This window comes from Phyllobates terribilis, unplaced genomic scaffold (genome assembly GCF_046119375.1).
Source record: "Phyllobates terribilis strain yellow unplaced genomic scaffold, ASM4611937v1 Scaffold_16__1_contigs__length_26959993, whole genome shotgun sequence".
Lineage (NCBI taxonomy): Eukaryota > Metazoa > Chordata > Amphibia > Anura > Dendrobatidae > Phyllobates > Phyllobates terribilis.
In genome coordinates, this window is record NW_027362776.1 from 6,892,282 (window position 1) to 6,915,003 (window position 22,722).

At 46.1% G+C, this 22,722-nt stretch overlaps 1 protein-coding gene across 15 annotated transcripts in view; it reads left to right on the forward strand.

Moving 5' to 3' along the window:
• LOC141176011 (uridine phosphorylase 1-like) overlaps positions 1 to 22,722 on the forward strand; it is a 214,332-nt gene that overhangs the window by 142,081 nt on the left and 49,529 nt on the right. For all 15 annotated transcript variants that reach the window (XM_073659972.1, XM_073659970.1, XM_073659968.1 and 12 more), the window contains 2 exons: positions 5,659 to 5,773; positions 9,657 to 9,866. In XM_073659972.1, the coding sequence (XP_073516073.1) occupies positions 5,659 to 5,773; positions 9,657 to 9,866 (325 nt within the window). The remainder of the gene's footprint in view (positions 1 to 5,658; positions 5,774 to 9,656; positions 9,867 to 22,722) is intronic.

The following is a 22,722-nucleotide window of genomic DNA, read 5'->3' on the forward strand; positions in this document are numbered from 1 at the left end:
AAGGCAGACAGGGTGTGCTATATACGGCGCTGCTACTTCCCCGCTGAGGAGACTCTGGGACTCGCACACCGCTGTCCTTTTAAGGCAAAGGTGTATTGCGTGGTCAGCAGCATTAACCACTTCTGAGGGGTCAGGCCTCATCAGGGCAGTTAACCCTTTCTGGACCATTGTCTGTTAGGTTAACTTTTGCTCTGCAGGCAGCTGGGGTGGCTCTTCTCCCTCTAAGGAGGAGCTTTAACCCTTCAGTGCTTGGGGTTTTTTGTGTAGGAACAGGCTGTGGTAGCAGAATCACACATCCTCGGTTCCTGTACCCATTTTAAGGGGTTATTACCGCCTTATCCGCGACGCTCGCAACTGTGTGGGGGCATGTCGGATCAGGGACCAGGGGGCGCGGATCTCTCTCCCGGTCCGCTTCAGGATCGGTCACGCGTATCTGATACGCCGGCGTCAGGTTCGACACTGGTCGGGGGTCTCAGTGATGTTAAAGTAGAGGCGCTCACTCGCTCCATTGACAGTCTGTCTGACCTCCTGGGTCATTGGGTATCAGCTAAGTCCCAACCGACAGCACGAGGCAAGAAGCGCCACAGGCCTGTGGTGGCGCTGTCTCCTCCACGCCGTGCTTCGGAGGCTTCGGAATCACCGACAGACTCTGCTGGTGAGATCTCCGATTCTGATGAAGAGGATCGGCAGGGTCGCTCTGCTTCGCTTTCCGGCCGCGTGGACGCTTTTATTGGGGCTATGCGGGAAGCGTTACAGCTGTCTGAAGAGGTGACGAGGCGCCCTGGCAAGTCGGCCCGGCTGTATCAGGAGTCGCGTCGGGCTCGTTTGACGCTGCCGGCGCACGATGAACTTAACGAGGCGGTGGAGAAGGAACGCCTGTATCCGGATAAACGCTTCCAGGGAATGCGTTTTTTTGATGCCCTGTATCCCTGCTCCACGGAGACGATCGCTAATTGGGTCCCCTCTCCTGAAGTGGACCTGCCATTGTCTCAGCTGAGCAAATCCTCTTTGCTTCCTGTTACAGGGAAGGCGAGTCTACAGGAACCGCTGGACAGAAGAACGGAGTTAGCGGCGAAGTCCATCTACAAGGCCGCGGGTCATGGATTCCGAGCGGCCTTGGGGGCAATGTGGGCTAGTGAGGCTTCTCTGCTGTGGTTGGATCAGCTGCGGACGGCGTGGCAAGATGGGACTCCGCTGTCTCAGGTGGAAAGGCTTTTCCAGCTGTTGGAAGAGGCGGCCCGATATGGCAGGGACGCAGTGCTGGATACTACTTCGGTTCTGTCCAGGGCTCAATCCTCGGCCGTCACAGTCAGGAGAGCACTGTGGCTTAAACAGTGGACTGGAGACGCAGTATCCAAACAAGGTCTGCTGAGTCTGGCGTTCAAGGGCGGTCAGCTTTTTGGTTCGGACCTCACTCAGCTGATTGCTAAGGCCAAGGCCAAGGCCAAGGATTCGACTTTCCCACAGCGGAAAGCAGCGGCTTCTACGTCTGGCAAGTTAAGTGCCGGTAGTGGTCGTCGGTCCTTTCGGCCCAGGGGATGGTTTGGTCAGCCCTCTTGGCGATCGGGTCGTCCCTCGTCTTCCAGAAAAAAGACCACCCAGAAATCCCGTACTCCCTGGAAACAACATTTCCGTCAGGTCAAACGGGAGGTTGACAAAAAGCCCACTAAGGCGGACTGACGCCAGGAACCCTCTCGAGGGCTCTCGGGTGGGAGGTCGTCTGCTACAATTCGGGTCGATTTGGGCGTCCCACGTATCGGACGCCTGGGTGACGCGGGTTATGTCGGCAGGCTATTTCATAGACAGGTTTCGTCAGTCACGCATCCCGTCCTAGCCCAAAATGGCTGCCGCACTGCTGCGGGAGGTCGACTCTCTTCTGCAGCAGGGTGTGGTGGTTCCGGTTCCGCCGGAGGACCGGGGAAGGGGGTTTTACTCCAACCTTTTTGTGGTCCCCAAAAAGGAGGACAAGTTTCGCCCCATTCTGGACCTCAAAGAATTGAATGTTCATGTCCGGACCCGGAAATTCCATATGGAGTCTCTTCGCTCTGTCGTGGCGGCCCTGTCGCAGTACGATTTCTTGGTGTCGATCGACATCCGCGACGCCTATTGGCATGTCCCTATCGACAGGGCTCACCGGCACTTCCTGCGTTTTGCCATAGGTCAGGCCCATTACCAGTTTGTGGCCCTACCGTTCGGGTTGGCCTCGGCGCCCAGGTTTTTACAAAGATTCTGGCGCCGCTCATGGCGCTCCTTCGAAGGCAAGGAGTTACGATTCTCCCCTACCTGGATGACCTGTTAATTGTGTCGCCCACAGCGGAGGAGGCGGTGACAGCTCGCGATGTCTCCTTTCAGCACCTGGAGGACTTCGGGTGGCTGGTCAATTGGAAGAAGTCGTCATTGGAGCCGTCGCAGTCAATCCTGTTCTTGGGGATGCATTTCGACACTTTACGGGCAGTGGTGTCCCTGCCTCCGGACAAACAAGTGAACCTTCGTCACCATGTCCAGGCTATGAGGTCGGCGATGGCGATGTCCCTTCGGAAGTGTATGCACCTTCTGGGTCTGATGGTGGCGGCAATGGAAGCGGTACCGTTTGCACAATTTCATTCCCGGGGTCTCCAAGATCTTATTCTGACCCGTTGGGATCGATCGCCGGCTTCGCTGGATCGCTGTGTCGGTATCTCCCGCAGGGTGCGAGAGTCTCTTGGATGGTGGTTACATACGGAGGCTTTATCCCTGGGGAAATCCTTCCTCCTCCCACGGTGGTCGGTCATTACCACCGATGCCAGCCTGACTGGCTGGGGGGGGGTTTGGAACGATCTCTGGGTTCAGGGGGTCTGGTCGTCAGAGGAGTTGTCTCTGCCGATCAACATCCTGGAGTTGAGAGCAATATTTCTCTGCCTCCGACATTGGACGGTCCCTTTGAGCGGTCTGCCTGTCTGGATTCAGACGGACAATGCGACAGCTGTCGCGTATATCAACCATCAGGGCGGGACGAGGAGTTCCAGACTCATGATGGCGGTCTCTCGGATCCTGGTATGGGCCGAGTCCAGAGTTACAGCCATCTCCGCGATTCACATCCCAGGAGTGCTGAATATCACGGCGGACTTCCTCAGTCGCGAGCAGGTGGATCCCGGAGAATGGAGTCTTCATCCGGAAGTTTTTGCACTGCTGTGCTCCCGTTGGGGGACTCCCCAGGTGGACTTGATGGCATCCATGCTGAACGCCAGGATTCCGACGTTCATATCCAGGTACAGGGACCCGGAGGCTGTGGCAGTAGATGCTCTAGTGGCCCCGTGGGACCAGTTCGAGCTGATCTACGTGTTTCCGCCGGTATCCTTACTTCCTCTGGCGATCCGGCGGACAAACTCGAACGAATTCCGGGGATTTTGGTGGCGCCGGATTGGCCACGAAGGGCATGGTATTCAACGTTGGTGTCTCTTCTGGCGGCGCCTCCGTTTCCACTGCCTCTTCGCCCGGAGCTGTTAACCCAAGGGCCCATTCGTCATCCGGACCTGAAGTCGCTTCGTTTGACGGCGTGGCATTTGAGACCGAGATCTTTACCCGTCGTGGGTTTTCGGCTGAGGTCATTGCCACCTTGCGGGCGGCCAGAGGTCTAGCTATGACTAGGATTTATCACAGAACTTGGGAGGCCTTCTATTCATGGTGTTCTGGATCGTCAAGGAACCTGAGGGTGTTTTCCATTCCCAACTTCTTGGCTTTTCTGCAATGTGGTTTGGCCAAGGGTCTGGCGGTTGGTACCTTGCGGGGTCAGGTATCTGCACTATCCGTGCTTTTTCGGAAGGCTATTGCCTCGTGCAGGGACGTGCGTTTGTTTTTTCGCGTGGTTGCACGTCAGTTTCCTCCTCGGAGGGCGTTAGTGGCTCCTTGGCGGCTCAATCTAGTCTTGGAGGCTCTTCAGCATGGGCCGTTTGAGCCTATGGATTCAGCTACGCTTTACTTGCTTTCTTGGAAGGTGGCCTTACTGGTGGCGGTCACCTCTTTGAGAAGGGTTTCTGAGTTGGCGGCACTGTCTTGCTCGCCCCCTTTTCTGGAGTTCCACTCAGATTGCGTGGTGCTTCGTACCCGTGGCGATTTTCTGCCTAAAGTGGTGTCGCGTTTCCACGTCAATCAGGACATCGTGTTGCCCTCCCTCTGTCCGAATCCGAAAAGTCAAAAGGAGCGATCCTTGCACTCTTTGGATTTGGTGTGGGCCTTGAAGTTCTATCTTACAATCACGCAAGGGTTTCGGAAGTCGGACTCTTTTTGTGATTCCTGCTGGTCGTCGGCATGGTCAGCGGGCTTCCAAGGACACTATAGCTCGGTGGATACGTTCGGCTATCCTGGAGGCGTACCGGCTCAAGGGCGAGCCTTGTCTGGTTAAGGTTCGAGCTCATTCCACGAGAGCTGTTGGTTCGTCGTGGGCTTTTCGTCAGGGGGCCTCAGCAGCGCAGCTCTGCCAGGCGGCTACCTGGCGCTCCGTTCACACTTTTACTAAATTTTATAAAGTGGACATGAGTGCTTCCGCCGATGCGGCCTTGGGACGCAGGGTCCTGCAGGCGGCGGTGGTTTACATTATCTCTTTATCTAGTTTTGGCGCTTGTTGCGCGCTTGACTATGTTGTTGGGGTGTTGGCGATTCTGCCACTGTTTCCCACCCTTGAGTTCTGGACTGCTTTGTGACGTCCCACTAGTAATGGATCTGTGTCTGCCTTCCTTCCCTTTTGCTGCTGAAAGACGGATTTTGGTAAGACCTTACCTGTAAAATCCTTTTCAGCGAAGGAAGGAAGGGAGACACAGCACCCTCCCATGGCAGAAGTGCATTATTGTCTTCCAGATGCAGCGCGACTCCTCTCTGATGGTGGTCATCGGGACTGGGGTCTGTGCGCTAGGGCTCTGTTCCAGCATTGCCAGCTCATCGCAGTTGTCAGGTCCAGTGAGTAGTGCCTGGGACTGTGTGTTCTTTCTGTTATATGCATAACCTGTTCTCTCGCATTTCTGAATTTTCGGAAGGGGTTGTGTTGTTCCGCTGGTGTTGTCTGCTCTTCCTTAGCTTGTGTACGGACTGAAGGACAGGGGAGTAGGAGGAGCCTAAGCTGGAGGGGCCGGTCGTCACTTTTTATAAATCTGAGGTGATCTATCCTGTGGGGCTCCGCCTACCCACTAGTAATGGATCTGTGTCTCCCTTCCTTCCTTCGCTGAAAAGTATTTTACAGGTAAGGGCTTACCAAAATCCTTCTTTCCTTCGCCATTCCTTCTGGAAATGTAAGACTACATGGGGTGTTTCCTTCCTGTTGCCAAAATGAGCTTGTCTCCAGCCCTCTGACACTGTCTAGTTCATTCTGACTGTATTAGACTGTGTAGGGGATGCCTTTTTACAAGGTAAATGGTAACATGAAATCAATTTAGCTTGGAACCACATGGCGACTTACTTTGGCATACCTTGTCGCGAGAAATCCAGAAGTGCTTTACTTCTTTCAATTTCCAGGTCCCAATGACACCACATTCACCTTCATCATGATGTGATATAGCATAACCATACTGCAACTGGACTATGGAAAGGATTTTTCTAATGTAAACTTGATGGAAATTTAAAAATCATGATTTTGTATTCAGTTTTCTAAAAGCAAGCTTTGTTTTAACACAGTCCTTTATTTTCCAGCATGGCATGGGCATTCCATCTATTTCCATAATGCTTCATGAGTTGATCAAATTACTGTATCATTCCAAATGTACTGAGGTCACTGTTATTCGTATTGGCACATCAGGAGGAATAGGTAAAATTACATTTCTAATTTTTCTAAAATGTTCACTTTGAGTGTTGGAAGGCATGTAAGTTTAACAATGAACTTGAAACAGAGGAGTTTATCGTAATTTGAAGGCAATGTGTGCTGTGAGAATATACACACACCTATTTACAATGAAGGGTTAATATTTATCATCCTCTCATATTCCATGGTGTCAAAAAGTTCCAAAATTGTTGCGAATGTTATTGGTACAAAATTTTGTTACTTTTTGTCGTTTATGTGAATTAGCAAAAATGAGGCGGCTATACCCCAGAGTGACAAATTTGCTAAAATATGCACCAATACAATGGAAAGCATTTGCCTCCTAATAGATTTGGTGTGCCTTACTCCAGCAGACTATAGGCTTAATATTGGTATATAAAATATCATTATTGATAAATTTCCCCCCAAGGCCTTTTCTGGTCTTAAAGGGTTTGTCCAGTGAAAGTTGTCGCCTATCAACAGGACCTGCACTGATTGACCGAACGGGCAATCTTTATCCTAGACAAAGTACTTTTTCCTTGTTAAAAATGTAGTTGAAGGTCCGTACCACCATTCCATTCATTCTCTATGGGGCTTCTGGAAAAGGCAGAAGACAGTGGTCAGCCGTCTGATAGAGAATGAATGGAGCTTAGGTTGAGCATGCACAACGAAAAAAGTTATTATCCAACAGGGGAAAAAATTCCCTGTTCAGCGATTGGTCTACCCTGATTAGCAATTTATCACCTATCCTCTGAATAGGTGACAACTTGTTTCACCAGATAACCCCTTTAAAGTTTGTTTCTTCCATGGTGCCATGCTGCCACATAAGCTGAAACTGAGCTCACAGGTCACTTCTCCACAGCAGCGTGGGCTATTGCATAATCCATAATTTTAAAAGCACCTTGTCTCGAATTTTCTAAAAGATGTATTTGTGTGTAAAAATTTTCCAAGGTACAAGTAGTTTCAGCTGTTTATAAATATGTCTTTAGACTGGACTTACTTCTTATAAGGCAGTATACATAGCTCCCTTATTGAGTCTTTAGTTGTAGCTGTTAGAAAACTGGCAGATCTGCATCGTTTAGCCATTTCTTTGCTGTAAGGAGTTAAATTAGGGTATGTACACACAATGGCTTTTACACACAGGTTAGCCTGCCGAGTTTTCCAAGAGGGTGACACTTCAGGACATAGCTGCGTTTTTTCTCTTTGAGCCTCTTTTTTTCTGATTCTTATGAGTACTGGCTTGACATTTTAGACCACCGACGAGTTTTTTTAGCATTTATCCACAATTTTTGGGTCATCTGCTGTTTTCCAGTCATTTTTTTCTTCAAACAACAATCAAGAGGCTGGGAAAATACTCAAAACATGCCTTGGCATCTTCCAGGTAGCTTTTAAGACTTCCTAGTAAGGGCAATCTGTCAGTAGGATTAACCACCCTAAGCAGTCTATATGGGCATCAGTTAGGTCCAAAAATATTTGGAAAGTGACACATGTTTTGGCATTTTAGCTGTTAACCAAAATATATTCAAGATACAATTCTATAATCAATATGGACTTAGAATGCAGACGCTAAGCTTTAGGCCATGTTCACATGTTCAGTATTTGGTCCGTATTTTACATCATTATTTTTAAGCCAAAACCAGGAGTGGGTGAAAATGCAGAAGTGGTGACATGTTTCTATTATTTTCACCATGGATCCCTAAGGTCGTGCAATGCCTGCACATGAGGAAACAGACATAGTGAATCAAAAAATTATACTACTTTTCTAATTGGAGATATTTGCTAATATATTATTACACCTACTACATATTGGGATAGGATTTTGGAGATGGGAATACCCCTTTAAGGCAGAAAGACCCACAAACAAGCAACAACTGAAGTCCGCTACAGTAAAGGCCTGGAAGAGTGTCACAAAGGAGGAAACCCAGCGTTTGGTGGCATCCATGATTTTCCAGACTTCAGGCAGTCATTTTCTGCAAAGAATGCTCTAGGTAGCCTAATACTATGTTCACATATTGCTTTTTTGCAGCTTTTTTTTCCTCAGGATTTTTTTTCAGGATTCCAAAAGTTCAGCTTCCACCAATTTTTTATTGGCTTGCACTTGTCCGTTTTTGACGCAGATGAGTATGAGCCCTTATAGTCACACACAGCTCTGCAGTGAGAGCAGAGAGCGGCCATTACATATCACAACGCCCCCTTTATATTGCCCCCTTAAATTTAAAACAAGCTGTGGAGGCAGATTGTCATGCAGATCAGTGTCCCACCCATAGATCTTAACAGCTCATTTGCATGTAAAAAAAAGGAAGACATCACATTGCAGACTTATATTGTATCATTTTATTTAGCTTCCTCTGCCCTACATGCCCATAGAGATAGCTTGGTAGGGTTGATCCTACTAATAGATTCTCTTTAACTGGTATTGCAAATATAGAGCGTTTTTAGAGCAGAAGACATCTGAAAAATGGTCAGGTCACTTTTACTAACTTTTGAAGTGCTTAAAAGAAGCCTGAACATATGCACAGCAAGTTTTTTTTTTACATAGAAACCGATATTTTCATTCTTTTGGGCTTTTTCAAGTGGAATTTGGAGTGGACCTGTCTGAAAAAAGCATTGTGTGCACATACCCTTTTACAAAAAAACAAGTTACACCTCCTCTATTACTGTAGCAGTGCCACAATAAAGGCTGCAGTTGCATTAGTGCTAATTCAGTAGTGGCAGCTCTGAGTGTCTTTTTTGTGTTGTTTATTTAGTTGTTATTACTTGTTGTTGTCACTTGTATTTTTTTCAGTGGACTTTTCTTTTAGCGCTTTAGGACTCTATCAGTTGTCAGGTTTTCACATACGAGCTCTATCAGCGTTTGTCTATGGGTCTGTGAAAAAATTGGACTGCTCTCAGATCCATCCATGTCCAGTCTAGTTTTCATGGACTACTTGATAGGAGAAGGTTGTGAAACCATCAAAATTGTTTGTTTTTGTACAAGAAAAACTGATGAACCATTGATGGAAAAAAAAATTACAAGGTGACACTGATGAAAATCTTAAGTCTTAGCACTGATGAAACTGTTTCTTTTTTTTCCGCACACAATAAATATCACCGATGTCTTATTGAGGTCTTACGTAGTTGTGTTTTTTCTTTCAAAATGGCATCATATTTGGCATGTATTCAGATTCTAGTAATATTCTTTTCCTATAAACTACCATTATTGTTTTTCACTGTTAAAAATCATATTTGATAATGTTTATTTAATTTTTTGCTGCATTTTTTTATATGAAAGGGAACATCTGCAAGTTGTGGTATAGCACCACTCCACTTTAAAAATGACTTTTTGTTGAGAGATATGATGTTCCAGTTATGGGAAATCTAGTATAGAATTCATATGTAAATCAGGCTGTAAGTACAATGGGCGCCTGTCGGGGCATTGAGACTGCTTCTTCATAGTGCATTCACATGCATTCAGTGCACTTTCAGCTTGAATTGCATATGACTTCTGCGCTAAATTCCTCATGATTGATACATTGAATCTCTGCAAAAAAAAGTATTATTTTTATTGGAGGACAATTGCCGACACACTCATACCTCTACATCCATATGTAAAAATGTGCTGACAGGTTTTAGAACTTGTCCTTTGTATAAAATGTTTGCATTTTGAATCCATCAGACGAGTGGATCTGCTCCAGCAGCCGCCTCGTGACACTGCGCACTGCCATTCAGCCAGATGATTTTCACTACCAGAGCTCTCCATTTGGGAACTGTTTGCTTTCTGTTTTCATGCCCTTCAGCCTGTCCTAGTTACTGTAATGTTTTATATTTGTGCCACTATTTTGATTAAATATCAAAACCCTGCTTTCTTTACCTTGTGTGAGATCTGTTGGTTTCCTTTGTGTTATATCTTCAGGTATTGATCCGGGATCCGTGGTGATTACAAGCCAGTCTGTGAGTCCGTCTTTTAAGCCTGAGTTTGAACAGATAGTCCTTGGAAAGACAGTAATTCGTAGCACCGAGTTGAACAATGAATTAGCACAAGAGCTGGCTCAATGCAGTAAAGAAATCCATGAGTTTAATACAGTCATTGGAAGCACTATGTGCACATTGGATTTTTATGAAGGTAAATTGAATTTTTATACTTAGTTTCATAGTTATTATGGATATGTTAAGTCTGTTGCATATATATGAATATTCAGTGGAAGTTATAGTCAAAATTAGTCAGGTCATCACATATTTGTCCTGATATTCATTGATTTTACTAACTTATACAGCACCATTAATTCCACAGCGCTTTACAGACACCATCATCAATGTCTCTACTGGGGCTCACAATCTAGATTCCCTATCAGTATGTCCTTGCAGAGTGGGTGGAAATCCATGCAAACACGGGGAGAACATACAAACTCCTTGCAAATGTTGTCCTTGGTGGGATTTGCAGCACTGGGATCCTGGGTTCAAAACCTTTCTGACCTTGAGAGCCACAGTCAGCTGTGAGAGAGGGTCATGAGCCACATTCAGCTCCCGTCCCCCTCATAGTAGTATACCCATTTGGCTACAGCCCCACTATCAGTATTTGTTCAGTATTCTTTCTCAGGAGTGGGAGCCAAAACCAGGAGTGGGTGATAAATGCAAAATTGGTGACTTGTTTCTGTTAGGCCACGGCCCCACTATTTGGTCAGTATTCGGTCAGTATTTTTTCTCAGGAATGGGAGCCAAAACCAGGAGTGGGTGATAAGTGCAGAATTGGTGACTTGTTTATATTATACTTTTTTCCCTGATTGTTCCTCGCCTGGGAAGAGTCCTATCCGATAAAACATCAGATAGCACTTGGCCGTGTTATACTCCAGTGTGAGCGAGCCCTAAACTAAAACCTCAGATACACACAGCCAGTCAGGCATTTCTTCGTCAGTGGCAACTACATAGGAACTGTAGCATTACGTGGTGACCATTCATAAGAAAGTCGGTACATCTAGAATAAAGACAGCGAAAGTCTGCCAGAACGGGTCTTGCTTCTACAGGGTGGCTCCCAATTCTAGATTCTATTTTGGATTGTACAAATACTCTTAAGGGCTCTTTCACACGTCAGTATCTCTGGTACAAGTGGTGACAGTTTCCACACGTACCGGAGACACTGACACATGCATACCCATTCAAATCTATGGGTCTGTGTACACCTCAGTGTGCTTCTGTGGACAGTGTGTCCGTGTGCTCCACACGGAGACAAGTCCGTTTTTTTGCGGACACATGATCCACAAAACGTACCACACGGATGACATCCTTGTGTCATCCGTGTGACACATACCGGCGTCAGCGGTGCTGAACGCTGCCCTCATCATGGTTTCCTGCTCACGCTGTGATCAGCACCAGCAGGGATCATGATGAGGGTAGTAGTAGTGTACTCTGTGACCCTACCTGTAAAATTAAGAATAAAATAATAAAATCCTTATACTCGCCTCTCCTAGGTGTTCCCCGCTGTCATCCATGTGACCACTGCTGCAGAGAAGCCCGGGAGAATGAGAGGCTCCGGAGCTGCGCTCAGTGAGTTACAGGACACCTCTCCTGAGCTGCATCTTTTTAGCCGCTCATTCTCCCTGGCTCCTCTGCAGCAGCGGATATCTCTGGTACCTTAAATATCCGGACATGTGAAAATGGCCTAAGGGTATGTACACACAACATTTATTAAGGTGGTTTCCACGCTGAAAAACTTCTGAAAAAGTATTAACTAAAACTTCAAAACTTTGAACAGAATCATTTCTATGTAAAGACGACTTGCTCTTCCTATGTTCAGTCACTTGAGTGTTTTTTAGCTGCTTCAGGTTAACCAATCTTCAGGTGTTTTCTGCTTTGAAGATCCTCTAAACTTTCTAATAGAAGTTAATGGAAAGGTTCAAAAGACACCTGGAAAAAGATCAAAAAATACCTGTAAGCAGACAAAAACATTGAAAAAGCTCTTAGGAAACAACAAAAAGAAACACGCTAAAAGAGACACCTCAGAAAAAAAACTAAAACTTTTCCTGAAGAGTTCTCTTTAAAAACTAGTCGAGTTTCTCTACCTAAAAAATACATTGTGTGCACATACAGGTGCTTCTCACAAAATTAGAATATCATCAAAAAGTTAATTTATTTCAGTTCTTCAATCCAAAAAGTGAAACACATATTATATAGAGTCATTGCAAACAGAGTGATCTAGTTCAAGTTTTTATTTCTGTTAATGTTGAAAATTATGGCTTACAACCAATGAAAACACAAACGTCATTATCTCACTAAATTAGAATAATTAACTAAAAACACCTGCTAAGGCTTCCTACGCATTTTAAAAAGGTCCCTTAGTCTTTTTCAGTAGGCTTCACAATCATGGGGAAGACTTGACAGATGTCCAGAAGGCAGTCATTGACACACTCCACAAGGAGGGTAAGCCACAAAAGGTCATTGCTAAAGAAGCTGGCTGTTCACAGAGTGCTGTTTCCAAGCATATTAATGGAAAGTTGAGTGGAAGGAAAAAGTAACATAGTAACATAGTTTTTAAGGTTGAAGGAAGACTAAGTCCATCTAGTTCAACCCATAGCCTAACATGTTGATCCAGAGGAAGGCAAAAAAAAAACATGTGGCAAACACTAAGCTCCACATTGGGGAAAAAAATTCCTTCCCGACTCCATACGACAATCAGACTAGTTCCCTGGATCAATGCCCTATCAAGGAATCTAGTATATATGACCTGTAATATTATACTTTTCAAGAAAGGCATCCATGCTCTTCTTAAATTTTAATAGTGAATCACTCATTACAACATCATTTGGGAGAGAGTTCCATAGTCTCACTGCTCTTACAGTGAAGAATCCGCGTCTGTGATTATGATTAAACATTCTTTCCTCCAGATGTAGAAGATGCCCCCTTGTCCCCGTCTCTGGCCTCAGAGTAAAAAGATCAATAAGACAGGTCTTTGTACTGTCCCCTCATATACTTGTACATAGTAATAAGATCACCCCTAAGCCTTCTTTTTTCCACAGTAAATAACCCCAAGTGTAATAACCTGTCTTGGTATTGCAGACCCCCCAGTCCTCTAATAACCTTGGTTATTCTCTGCACCGCTCTAGTTCAGCTATGTCTTTCTTATACACCGGAGACTAGAACTGTACACAGTATTCTAAGTGTGGTCGCACTAGTGACTTGTATAGAGGTAAAATTATGTTCTTCTCATGAGCATCTATGCCTCTTTTAATGCATCCCATTATTTTATTTGCCTTTGCAGCAGCTGCCTGACACTGGTCACTAAACGTGAGCTTATCTTCCACCAATACACCCAGGTCTTTTTCAGTTACAGTTTTGCCCAGTGTTTTACAATTAAGCATATAATTATACATTTTATTTCCTCTGCCCAAGTGCGTTACCTTACATTTATCCCCATTAAAGCTCATTTGCCATTTATCAGCCCAAGCTTCTAGTTTACATAGATCCTCCTGTAATATAAAATTGTCCTCCTCTGTATTGATTACCCTGCAGAGTTTAGTGTCATCTGCAAATATTGAAATATTACTCTGTGTGGTAGAAAAAAGTGCACAAGCAACCGGGATAACTGCAGCCTTGAAAAGATTAAGAAAAGGCCATTCAAAAATTTGGGGGAGATTCACAAGGAGTGGACTACCGCTGCAGTCATTGCTGCAAGAGCCACTACACACAGATGTATCAAGGACATGGGCTACAAGTGTCGCATTCCTTGTGTCAAGCCACTCATGACCAATAGACAACGGCAGAAGTGTCTTACCTGGGCCAAGGAGAAAAGGATCTGGACTTTGCTCAGTGGTCCAAGGTGTTTTCAGATGAAAGTAAATTTTGCATTTCATTTGGAAATCAAGGTCCCAGAGTCTGGAGGAAGAGTGGAGAGGCACACAATCCAAGCTGCTTGAGGTCTAGTGAAGTTTCCACAATCAGTGATGGTTTGGGGAGCCATGTCATCTGCTGGTGGAGGTCCACTGTGTTTTATCAAGACCAAAGTCAGCGCAGCCGTCTACCAGGAAATTTTAGAGCACTTCATGCGAAAGGAGCCCTAACCAAGTACTGAGTGAATTTACTGAATATATATTTTAGTAGGCCAACATTTCGGATTTTAAAATCATTTTTCAAGCTGGTGTTATAAAGTATTCTAATTTACTGAGATAATGACTTTTGTGTTTTCTTTGGCTGTAAGCCATAACCATCAACATTAACAGAAATAAACACTAGAAATAGATCACTCTGTTTGTAATGACTCTATATAATATATGAGCTTCACTTTTTGTATTGAAGAACTGAAATAAATTAACTTTTTGATGATATTCTAATTTTGTGAGAAGCACCTGTACTCTAAGGTTATGTTCCCACAATGAGTTTTTGGTGAGCTTTTGATGCTGTGCAAAAACCGCAGAGTCTTAGAGTTCCAGCAACATTGATGGGATTTATAGAAATCTCTAATCTCATGCCCACTGTGCTTCTTTTTTTGTACACAGCCTAAGCTGAGCTGCTATGCATGTCTGAGGTCCGCAACACGTCAGTTTCTCTTGCTGTTTTGTGTATGAATCTTCCTCACAGACTAGCATTAGATGCGTAAAAAACACAGGTTAAAAATGCATATGATTTTTTAGTGTATTTCTGCTGCATTTTTTCCTATATGGCGTGGCGTTTACCATATGAAGTCTGCATTGCATCTTGATGCCTGTATTGCTCTGCAACTGATTGGTATATACTTCCTGTTCATCTACATTTTTTAAGCCATGATGCTTTAAGGTCATCACACTTACTTGACCAAGTTTTATGATCCATGTTGATCTGCTAGTCAGTTTTTTTTTTTGTGCAGTTTTATGGTCTCCTTGTAAGCTAGCTGATTGATTTCTAACGAGTTAAATCTGTGTTAGATCTAAGCCCATATTTCCCTATATATTGAGACATAGTTAAGGGGCAGCATTTATGCGGGGGCATTTATGCATATAGCATTTATGCATAGTTTTTCGAAGTCCCATTGGTTTTCAAAGTCCCGCCACAGTTAGACATGGCAGTTGGACAGGGCAGGAGACAGGGGAGACATGCAAGAGAATTAAACAAACTTGCTGCCAGACCATCGGTTTTGCAAACAGTGTTCACCATTTGCATTTGTGTCCTTTATATTCTGGCTGCTACAATCATCCACATTGACCATTCTCCCACATACTCGGCACACTTCATCCATATTAACCCCTCTCTCCTCTCTTCTCCTATGTACAGCTGTCAAGCTCTCTTCACAATGTTATACCGCACAGACCCATTCACTCCCACCATACAACACAAGAAACGGTCTCACAAATCACTCAACCATCTGCTCACTCTCTATCTTGCTTCTCTTAGTCGCAGGTGATATTTCTCCTAATCCAGGACCTTCTTGTAATAATAACACTAACTCTTTCCCTGCTACATTCAGAAACCCTGCCAATCTTATTAATATTCCCTGCATATCTTCTGTCTCATTCAACTGTGCCCTTTGGAACGTGCAATCAGCATGTAATAAACTCTCCTACATCCATGATGTCTTCCTCTCAAATTCCCTTAACCTTCTGGCTCTCACTGAAACCTGGATCCAGCAGTCGGACACCACCGCCGCTGCTGCTCTCTCATATGGTGGCCTACACTTCTCTCATACCCCAAGAGCTGACAACAGATCAGGTGGAGGTGTTAGTCTGCTCCTTTCAACAAAATGTACTTTTCAGGTTATCCCCCCAGTTCACTCACTTATCTTCCCTTCTTTTGAGGCCCACACAGTCAGACTCTTACGGCCCTTCTCCCTGCGAGTGGCGGTTGTGTATCGCCCTCCGGGCTCCTCCTGTCAGTTTCTGAATCACTTTTCCACTTAGCTTCCAAACTTTCTATCCTGTGACATTCCCACTCTTATCATGGGGGACTTTAACATCACAATTGGTGATCCCCTCTCTCCATCTGCAGCTTATCTTTTATTACTAACTTCCTCCTTCGACCTTTCACAGCTTACTAACTCTCCTACACGTGAAGATGGAAATACTCTTGACCTGATCTTCGCCCGATCAATACATGACTTTACTAACTCTCCCCTTCCTCTCTCTGACCACAACCTTCTTTTTTTCTCTGTCAAGAACTGTCTCCCTGCTCAAGACACCCCCACTTTTCACACCTATAGAAATATATGCACCATTAACACCCAGAAATTTATGAAAACGTTGCAATCATCATTGGCCCTGATCTCCTCCCTCTCATGTCCTGACTCTGCACTAAAGCTTTATAACGAAACATTGCAATGCACCCTGGATGAAGCCACACCTCTTACACAGAGAACAACTCAGCAAAGACGGCGACAACCCTGACTCACGCTTCAAACACGTTCTCTCCAGCGGTGCTCTAGGTGTGCTGAACGGCTGTGGAGAAAATCTAATCTGGCTGAAGATTTCCTCCATTATAAATTTATGCTTAAAATCTATAACTCTGCCCTTCACCTCTCCAAACAAACCTACTTTAACAACCTCATCATCTCACTGTCTAATAATCCTAAACGCCTCTTCGACATTTTTCACTCTCTCCTTAAAAAAATTTACCATATCCGACAGGAAATTTTCTCCCAATCCCCAAATGTTATGCATGCTTCTCCTTCCCACAGTGCATCTTGCTTACTTTCTGACTTCAAACCAGTCACGGAAGAAGAAGTGACCAGGCTCCTTGCTTCCTCTCGCCCTACCACCTGCACCAGTGACCCCATTCCCTCACATCTCCTTAAGTCCCTTTCTCTAGCTGTCACCACTCGCCTAACTAAAATATTCAACCTCTCCCTCTCATCTGGTATCTTTCCCTCCTCTTTTAAACACGTCAGCATACATCCATTACTTAACAAACCATCCCTCGACCAGAACTGTGCTGCTAACTACAGACCTGTCTCTTTATCTCTAAACTCCTGGAACGCCTGGTCCACTCCCGTCGAATCCGCTATCTCTCAGATAATTCTCTTCTTGACCCTTTACAATCTGGTTTTCGCTCTTCACATTCTACTGAAACTGCCCTCACCAAAGTCTCTAATGATCTACTAACAGGTACAGTGGGTATGGAAAGTATTCAGACCTCTTTAAAATTTTCACTCTTTGTTTCATTGCAGCCATTTGGTAAATTCTAAAAAGTTATTTTTTTTTCTCATTAATGTATACTCTGCACCCTATCTTGACTGAAAAAAAGACAAAAATGTAAAAATTTTTGGAAGTTTATTAAAAAAGAAAAACTGAAATATCACATGGTCATAAGTATTCTGACCCTTTGCTCAGACATTCATATTTAAGTCACATTCTGTCCATTTCCTTGTGATCCTCCTTGAGATGGTTCTACTCCTTCATTGGAGTGAAGCTGTGTTTAATTAAACTGATAGGACTTGATTTGGAAAGGCACACACTTGTCTATATAAGAGCTCACAGCTCAGAGTGCATGTCAGACCAAATGAGAATCCTAAGATCAAAGGAACTGCCCAAGGAGCTCCGAGACAGAATTGTGGCAAGGCACAGATCTGGCCAAGGTTACAAAAGAATTTCTGCATTACTCAAGGTTCCTAAGAGCACAGTGGCCTCCATAATCCTTAAATGGAAGAAGTTTGGGACCACCAGAAGTCTTCCTAGACCTATCTGTCCAGCTAAACTGAGCAGTCGTGGGAGAAGACCCTTGGTGAGAGAGATAAAGAAGAAATCCGAGATCACTGTGGCTGAGCTCCAGAGATGCAGTAGGGAGATGTGAGAAAGTTCCAGAAAGTCAACTATCACTGCCATAGGCGGATTATAATGAGGGCAATCTGGGCTACCGCCCTGGGCCTCGGGCCTCCAGGGGGCCCGGGGTGTCTATGGCCAGATTGCCCTCATTGTATGTGCTGCGCCGCGGCACATGCTGGCAGACCGTGGCGGGCGGCCCCCGGACCGCTCCCCCAGCAGCGGCGCACGGACGCTGCTTCTTCTCCGGCCGGGCCAGCACTGCAGCTGTTAACTTCCCTATGCTGGCCCGGCCGCGTCACTGCTAGGAGACACGGCCCTGTGCGCAGCCATGTCTCCTAACTGTGACGTCACGCAGTGCGCGCCCGGCCTGCAGTGCTGCACCGGAAAGGAGCAGGAGGACTGGAGCCGAGCCGGGGGATGGTGAGTCTGTGTGTGTTTGTGTGTGTCTGTGTGTGTCTGTGACTGTGTGAGAGAGTGTGTATGTGTGAGAGTAAGTGTGTGTATGTGTGATTGAGTGTGTGTGTGCAGGCAGATATCATTGTGTGATGTCTGTTTATATGTATTTTTGTGTTTCAAATGTGTTTATGCGTGTATGTACAGTACAGACCAAAAGTTTGGACACACCTTCTCATTTAAAGATTTTTCTGTATTTTCTTGACTATGAAAATTGTACATTCTCACTGAAGGCATCAAAACTATGAATTAACACATCTGGAATTATATACTTAACAAAAAACTGAGAAACAACTGAAAATATGTCTTATATTCTAGGTTTTTCATAGTAGCCACCTTTTGCTTTGATGACTGCTTTGCACACTCTTGGCATTCTCTTGATGCGCTTCAAGAGGTAGTCACCGGAAATGGTCTTCCAACAATCTTGAAGGAGTTCCCAGAGATGCTTAGCACTTGTTGGCCCTTTTATCTTCACTCTGTGGTCCAGCTCACCCCAAACCATCTCGATTGGGTTCAGATCTGGTGACTGTGGAGGCCAGGTCATCTGGCGTAGCACCCCATCACTCTCCTTCTTGGTCAAATAGTCCTTACACAGCCTGGAGGTGTGTTTGGGGTCATTGTCCTGTTGAAAAATAAATGATGGTCCAACTAAACGCAAACCGGATGGAATAGCATGCCGCTGCAAGATGCTGTGGTAGCCATGCTGGTTCAGTATGCCTTCAATTTTGAATAAATCCACAACAGTGTCACCAGCAAAGCACCCCCACACCATCACACCTCCTCCTCCATGATTCACGGTGGGAACTAGGCATGTTGAGTCCATCCGTTCACCTTTTCTGCGTCGCACAAAGACACGGTGGTTGGAACCAAAGATCTCAAATTTGGACTCCTCAGACAAAAGCACAGATTTCCACTGGTCTAATGTCCATTCCTTGTGTTCTTTAGCCCAAACAAGTCTCTTCTGCTTGTTGCTTGTCCTTAGCAGTGGTTTCCTAGCAGCCATTTTACCATGAAGGCCTGCTACACTAAGTCTCCTCTTAACAGTTGTTGAAGAGATGTGTCTGCTGCTAGAACTCTGTGTGGTATTGACCTGGTCTCTAATCTGAGCTGCTGTTAACCTGCGATTTCTGAGGCTGGTGACTCGGATAAACTTATCCTCAGAAACAGAGGTGACTCTTGGTCTTCCTTTCCTGGGGCGGTCCTCATGTGAGCCAGTTTCTTTGTAACGCTTGATGGTTTTTGCAACTGCACTTGGGGACACTTTCAAAGTTGTCCCAACTTTTCAGACTGACTGACCTTCATTTCTTAAAGTAATGATTGCCACTCATTTTTCTTTACTGAGCTTCTTTTTTCTTGCCATAATACAAATTCTAACAGTCTATTCAGTAGGTCTATCAGCTGTGTATCCACCAGACTTCTGCACAACACAACTGATGGTCCCAACCCGATTTATAAGGCAAGAAATCCAACTTATTAAACCTGACAGGGCACACCTGTGGAGTGAAAACCATTTCCGGTGACTACCTCTTGAAGCTCATCAAGAGAATGCCAAGAGTGTGCAAAGCAGTCATCAAAGCAAAAGGTGGCTACTTTGAAGAACCTAGAATATAAGACATATTTTCAGTTATTTCACACTTTTTTGTTAAGTATATAATTCCACGTGTGTTAATTCATAGTTTTTATGCCTTCAGTGTGAATGTACAATTTTCATAGTCAAGAAAATACAGAAAAATCTTTAAATGAGAAGGTGTGTCCAAACTTTTGGTCTGTACTGTATATGTTTGTATGTGCGTAACTGCGTGCGGCCTCCCGCTGTGTATAGATGGCGCCGTGCGGCCTCCCGCTGTGTATAGATGGCGCCGTGCGGCCTCCCGCTGTGTATAGATGGCGCCGTGTGGCCTCCCGCTGTGTATAGATGGCGCCGTGTGGCCTCCCGCTGTGTATAGATGGCGCCGTGCGGCCTCCCGCTGTGTATAGATGGCTACGTGCGGCCTCCCACTATGTATAGATGGCTACATGTGGCCTCCTGCTGTGTGTAGATGGCGCTGTGCGACCTCCCGCTGTGTATAGATGGCGCCGTGTAGCCTCCCGCTGTGTATAGATGGCGCCGTGCGGCCTCCCGCTGTGTATAGATGGCTACGTGCGGCCTCCCACTATGTATAGATGGCTACATGTGGCCTCCTGCTGTGTGTAGATGGCGCTGTGCGACCTCCCGCTGTGTATAGATGGCTTCGTGCTTCCTACCGCTGTATATAGATGGCTACGTGCGGCCTCCTGCTGTGTATAGATGGCACCGTGCGACCTCCTGCTGTGTATAGATAGCTACGTGCGGCCTCCTGCTGTGTATAGATGGCTATGTGCGGCCTCCTGCTGTGTATAGATGGCTATATGCTGCCTCCCGCTGTGTATAGATGGCTACGTGCGGCCTCCCGCTGTGTATAGATGGCTACGTGCGGCCTCCCGCTGTGTATAGATGGCTACGTGCGGCCTCCCGCTGTGTATAGATGGCTACGTGCGGCCTCCCACTGTGTATAGATGGCTACGTGCGGCCTCCTGCTGTGTATAGATGGCTACATGTGCTCCATATTGAGTCGTACAATTAATGTAAGGCTATGTGCCCACAATGCAGAAATGCTCCGGATTTTTTTTGAGCGTTTCTGCATCTCCCTGGCAGAAAAAACGCATGCAGATTGTACATGCGGATTGTACATGCGTTTTTCCTGCCAGGGACATGCGGATGTGAAGCGTTCTTCACATGCATTTCTGCATGCGGGTTGACAAGCGCTTTCCAAGCGATTATAGCATCACTTGGAAAGTGCTTGACAACTTGGTCACACTATATAAATCCATGCAACCAGCATGGATTTATATAGTGTGACCGTAAAAGAATGGTAAAAAATAAAAAATATATACTTACCTTCTGATGGCCTGCCGACGTCAGCTGTCTCGTGACCCGTCACATGACTAAATAACGTCACGGCAGGTCCTTTTCAGACCATCGCGAGCTGCCGGCAAGCCAGGACGCATCGGAGAAAGACACCGGGGGCCATCAGAAGGTAAGTATAATATTTATTTTTTATTTTATTCTTTTTTTACAGGTTCTATGGTACCCGGGTCCAGAGGAGAGTCTCCTGTCCTCCACACACGGGTACCATCCGCACATTGAAACGTATGGATTCTGCATGTACTGAAGCAGTGATGCGTAATCCATGCGTTCCAATGCAAGTCAATGGCGGCCAAAACGCCGCGCTTCCGCAAAATAATTGGTAATGCTGCGGATTTTTCCTCAATGATAATCCGCAGCAGAAATTTCCGCAGCATGTGCTTAGCACATGCGGATTATCATTGGGGAACATGGCAGACCTTCTACCAAGCATTTTTTAAGTGTTTCTGCAGCGAAATTTCCGCTGCTTAAACGCTTAAAAAACGCATAGTGGGCATACAGCAGGGGAGGGAGGGAACATGGTAATTTAGCACAGAGGCGGCGATTTAGGGGAATAGTAAGCAGATAGGAGGGGTTTGCTTGGTGTCCCCTGGTAAACAAACTTTATAAAACCAGATTTCTGTGCAATCAGACCTCTGCTATGGGCCATGCACGTAAGTATAAATTTACTTTTCTATCACCTGTATGCCCATAGTAGAGGTCTGATATCGCCCAGGGGGGTGACCGATTCCCTTTAATTCCCAATACCCACGGCTTTAAGCATTCCCTAAAAACTCATTTCTTTAGACTGCCCTATCACCTTAACACACTTGTCTAACTGTCCCAGTTTGGCCCATATCAAAATTTTCTTCCTAATCATGTTCATACCATCCATGCACTGATTAGCCTCTGTCTGTACTGTACACATACTGACTGGCGACTGTTGCGGGTCTGGGAGGTGGAACCTCTGAGCTATTATACAAAGGGGCAGTCTTTGTAAGGAGGCAGGTGGCTCCCAGGGAAGGTAGTCACGGCAAGTGACGGGGACAGTCTCTGGGTAGAAGGGCAGGAGGTCACGGCAAGTGACGGGGACAGTCTCTGGGTAGAAGGGCAGGAGGTCACGGCAAGTGACGGGGAGAGTCTCTGGGTAGAAGGGCAGGTGGTCACGGCAAGTGACAGCAGGGAAAGAGTCTCTAGATAGGCTAGCAGGCAGGTAGCAGGTGAGCGCTCCCAGGTGAGCGGGCGAGAGTCTCTGGACAGGCAGGTGGTCACGGCAAGTGACGGCAGAGCCTCCAGGTAGGCTAGCAGGCAGGTAGCAGGTGAGCGCTCCCAGGTGAGCGGGCAAGAGTCTCTGGACAGGCAGGTGGTCACAGCAAGTGACGGCAGAGCCTCCAGGTAGGCTAGCAGGCAGGTAGCAGGTGAGCTCTCCCAGGTGAGCGGGCGAGAGTCTCTGGACAGGCAGGTGGTCACGGCAAGTGACAGCAGAGCGTCCAGGTAGGCTAGCGGGCAGGTAGCAGGTGAGCGCTCCCAGGTGAGCGGGCGAGAGTCTCTGGACAGGCAGGTGGTCACGGCAAGTGACAGCAGAGCCTCCAGCGAGGCTAGCAGGCATGTAGCAGGTGAGCGCTCCCAGGTGAGCGAGCGAGAGTCTCTGGACAGGCTGGTGGTCACGGCAAGTGACGGCAGAGCCTCCAGGTAGGCTAGCAGGCAGGTAGCAGGTGAGCGCTCCCAGGTGAGCGGGCGGGCAGATCCATAGACAGACTGACAGGTGTTGGAAGGCAGACTGTCGGACCGCAGGAATGCAAGCAGATAGACAGGAAACAGGTACGTATCAAGCAGAGATCTGGCAGGTAACTGGCAGGTATCTGGTAACGGGACCTGAGGGCTGA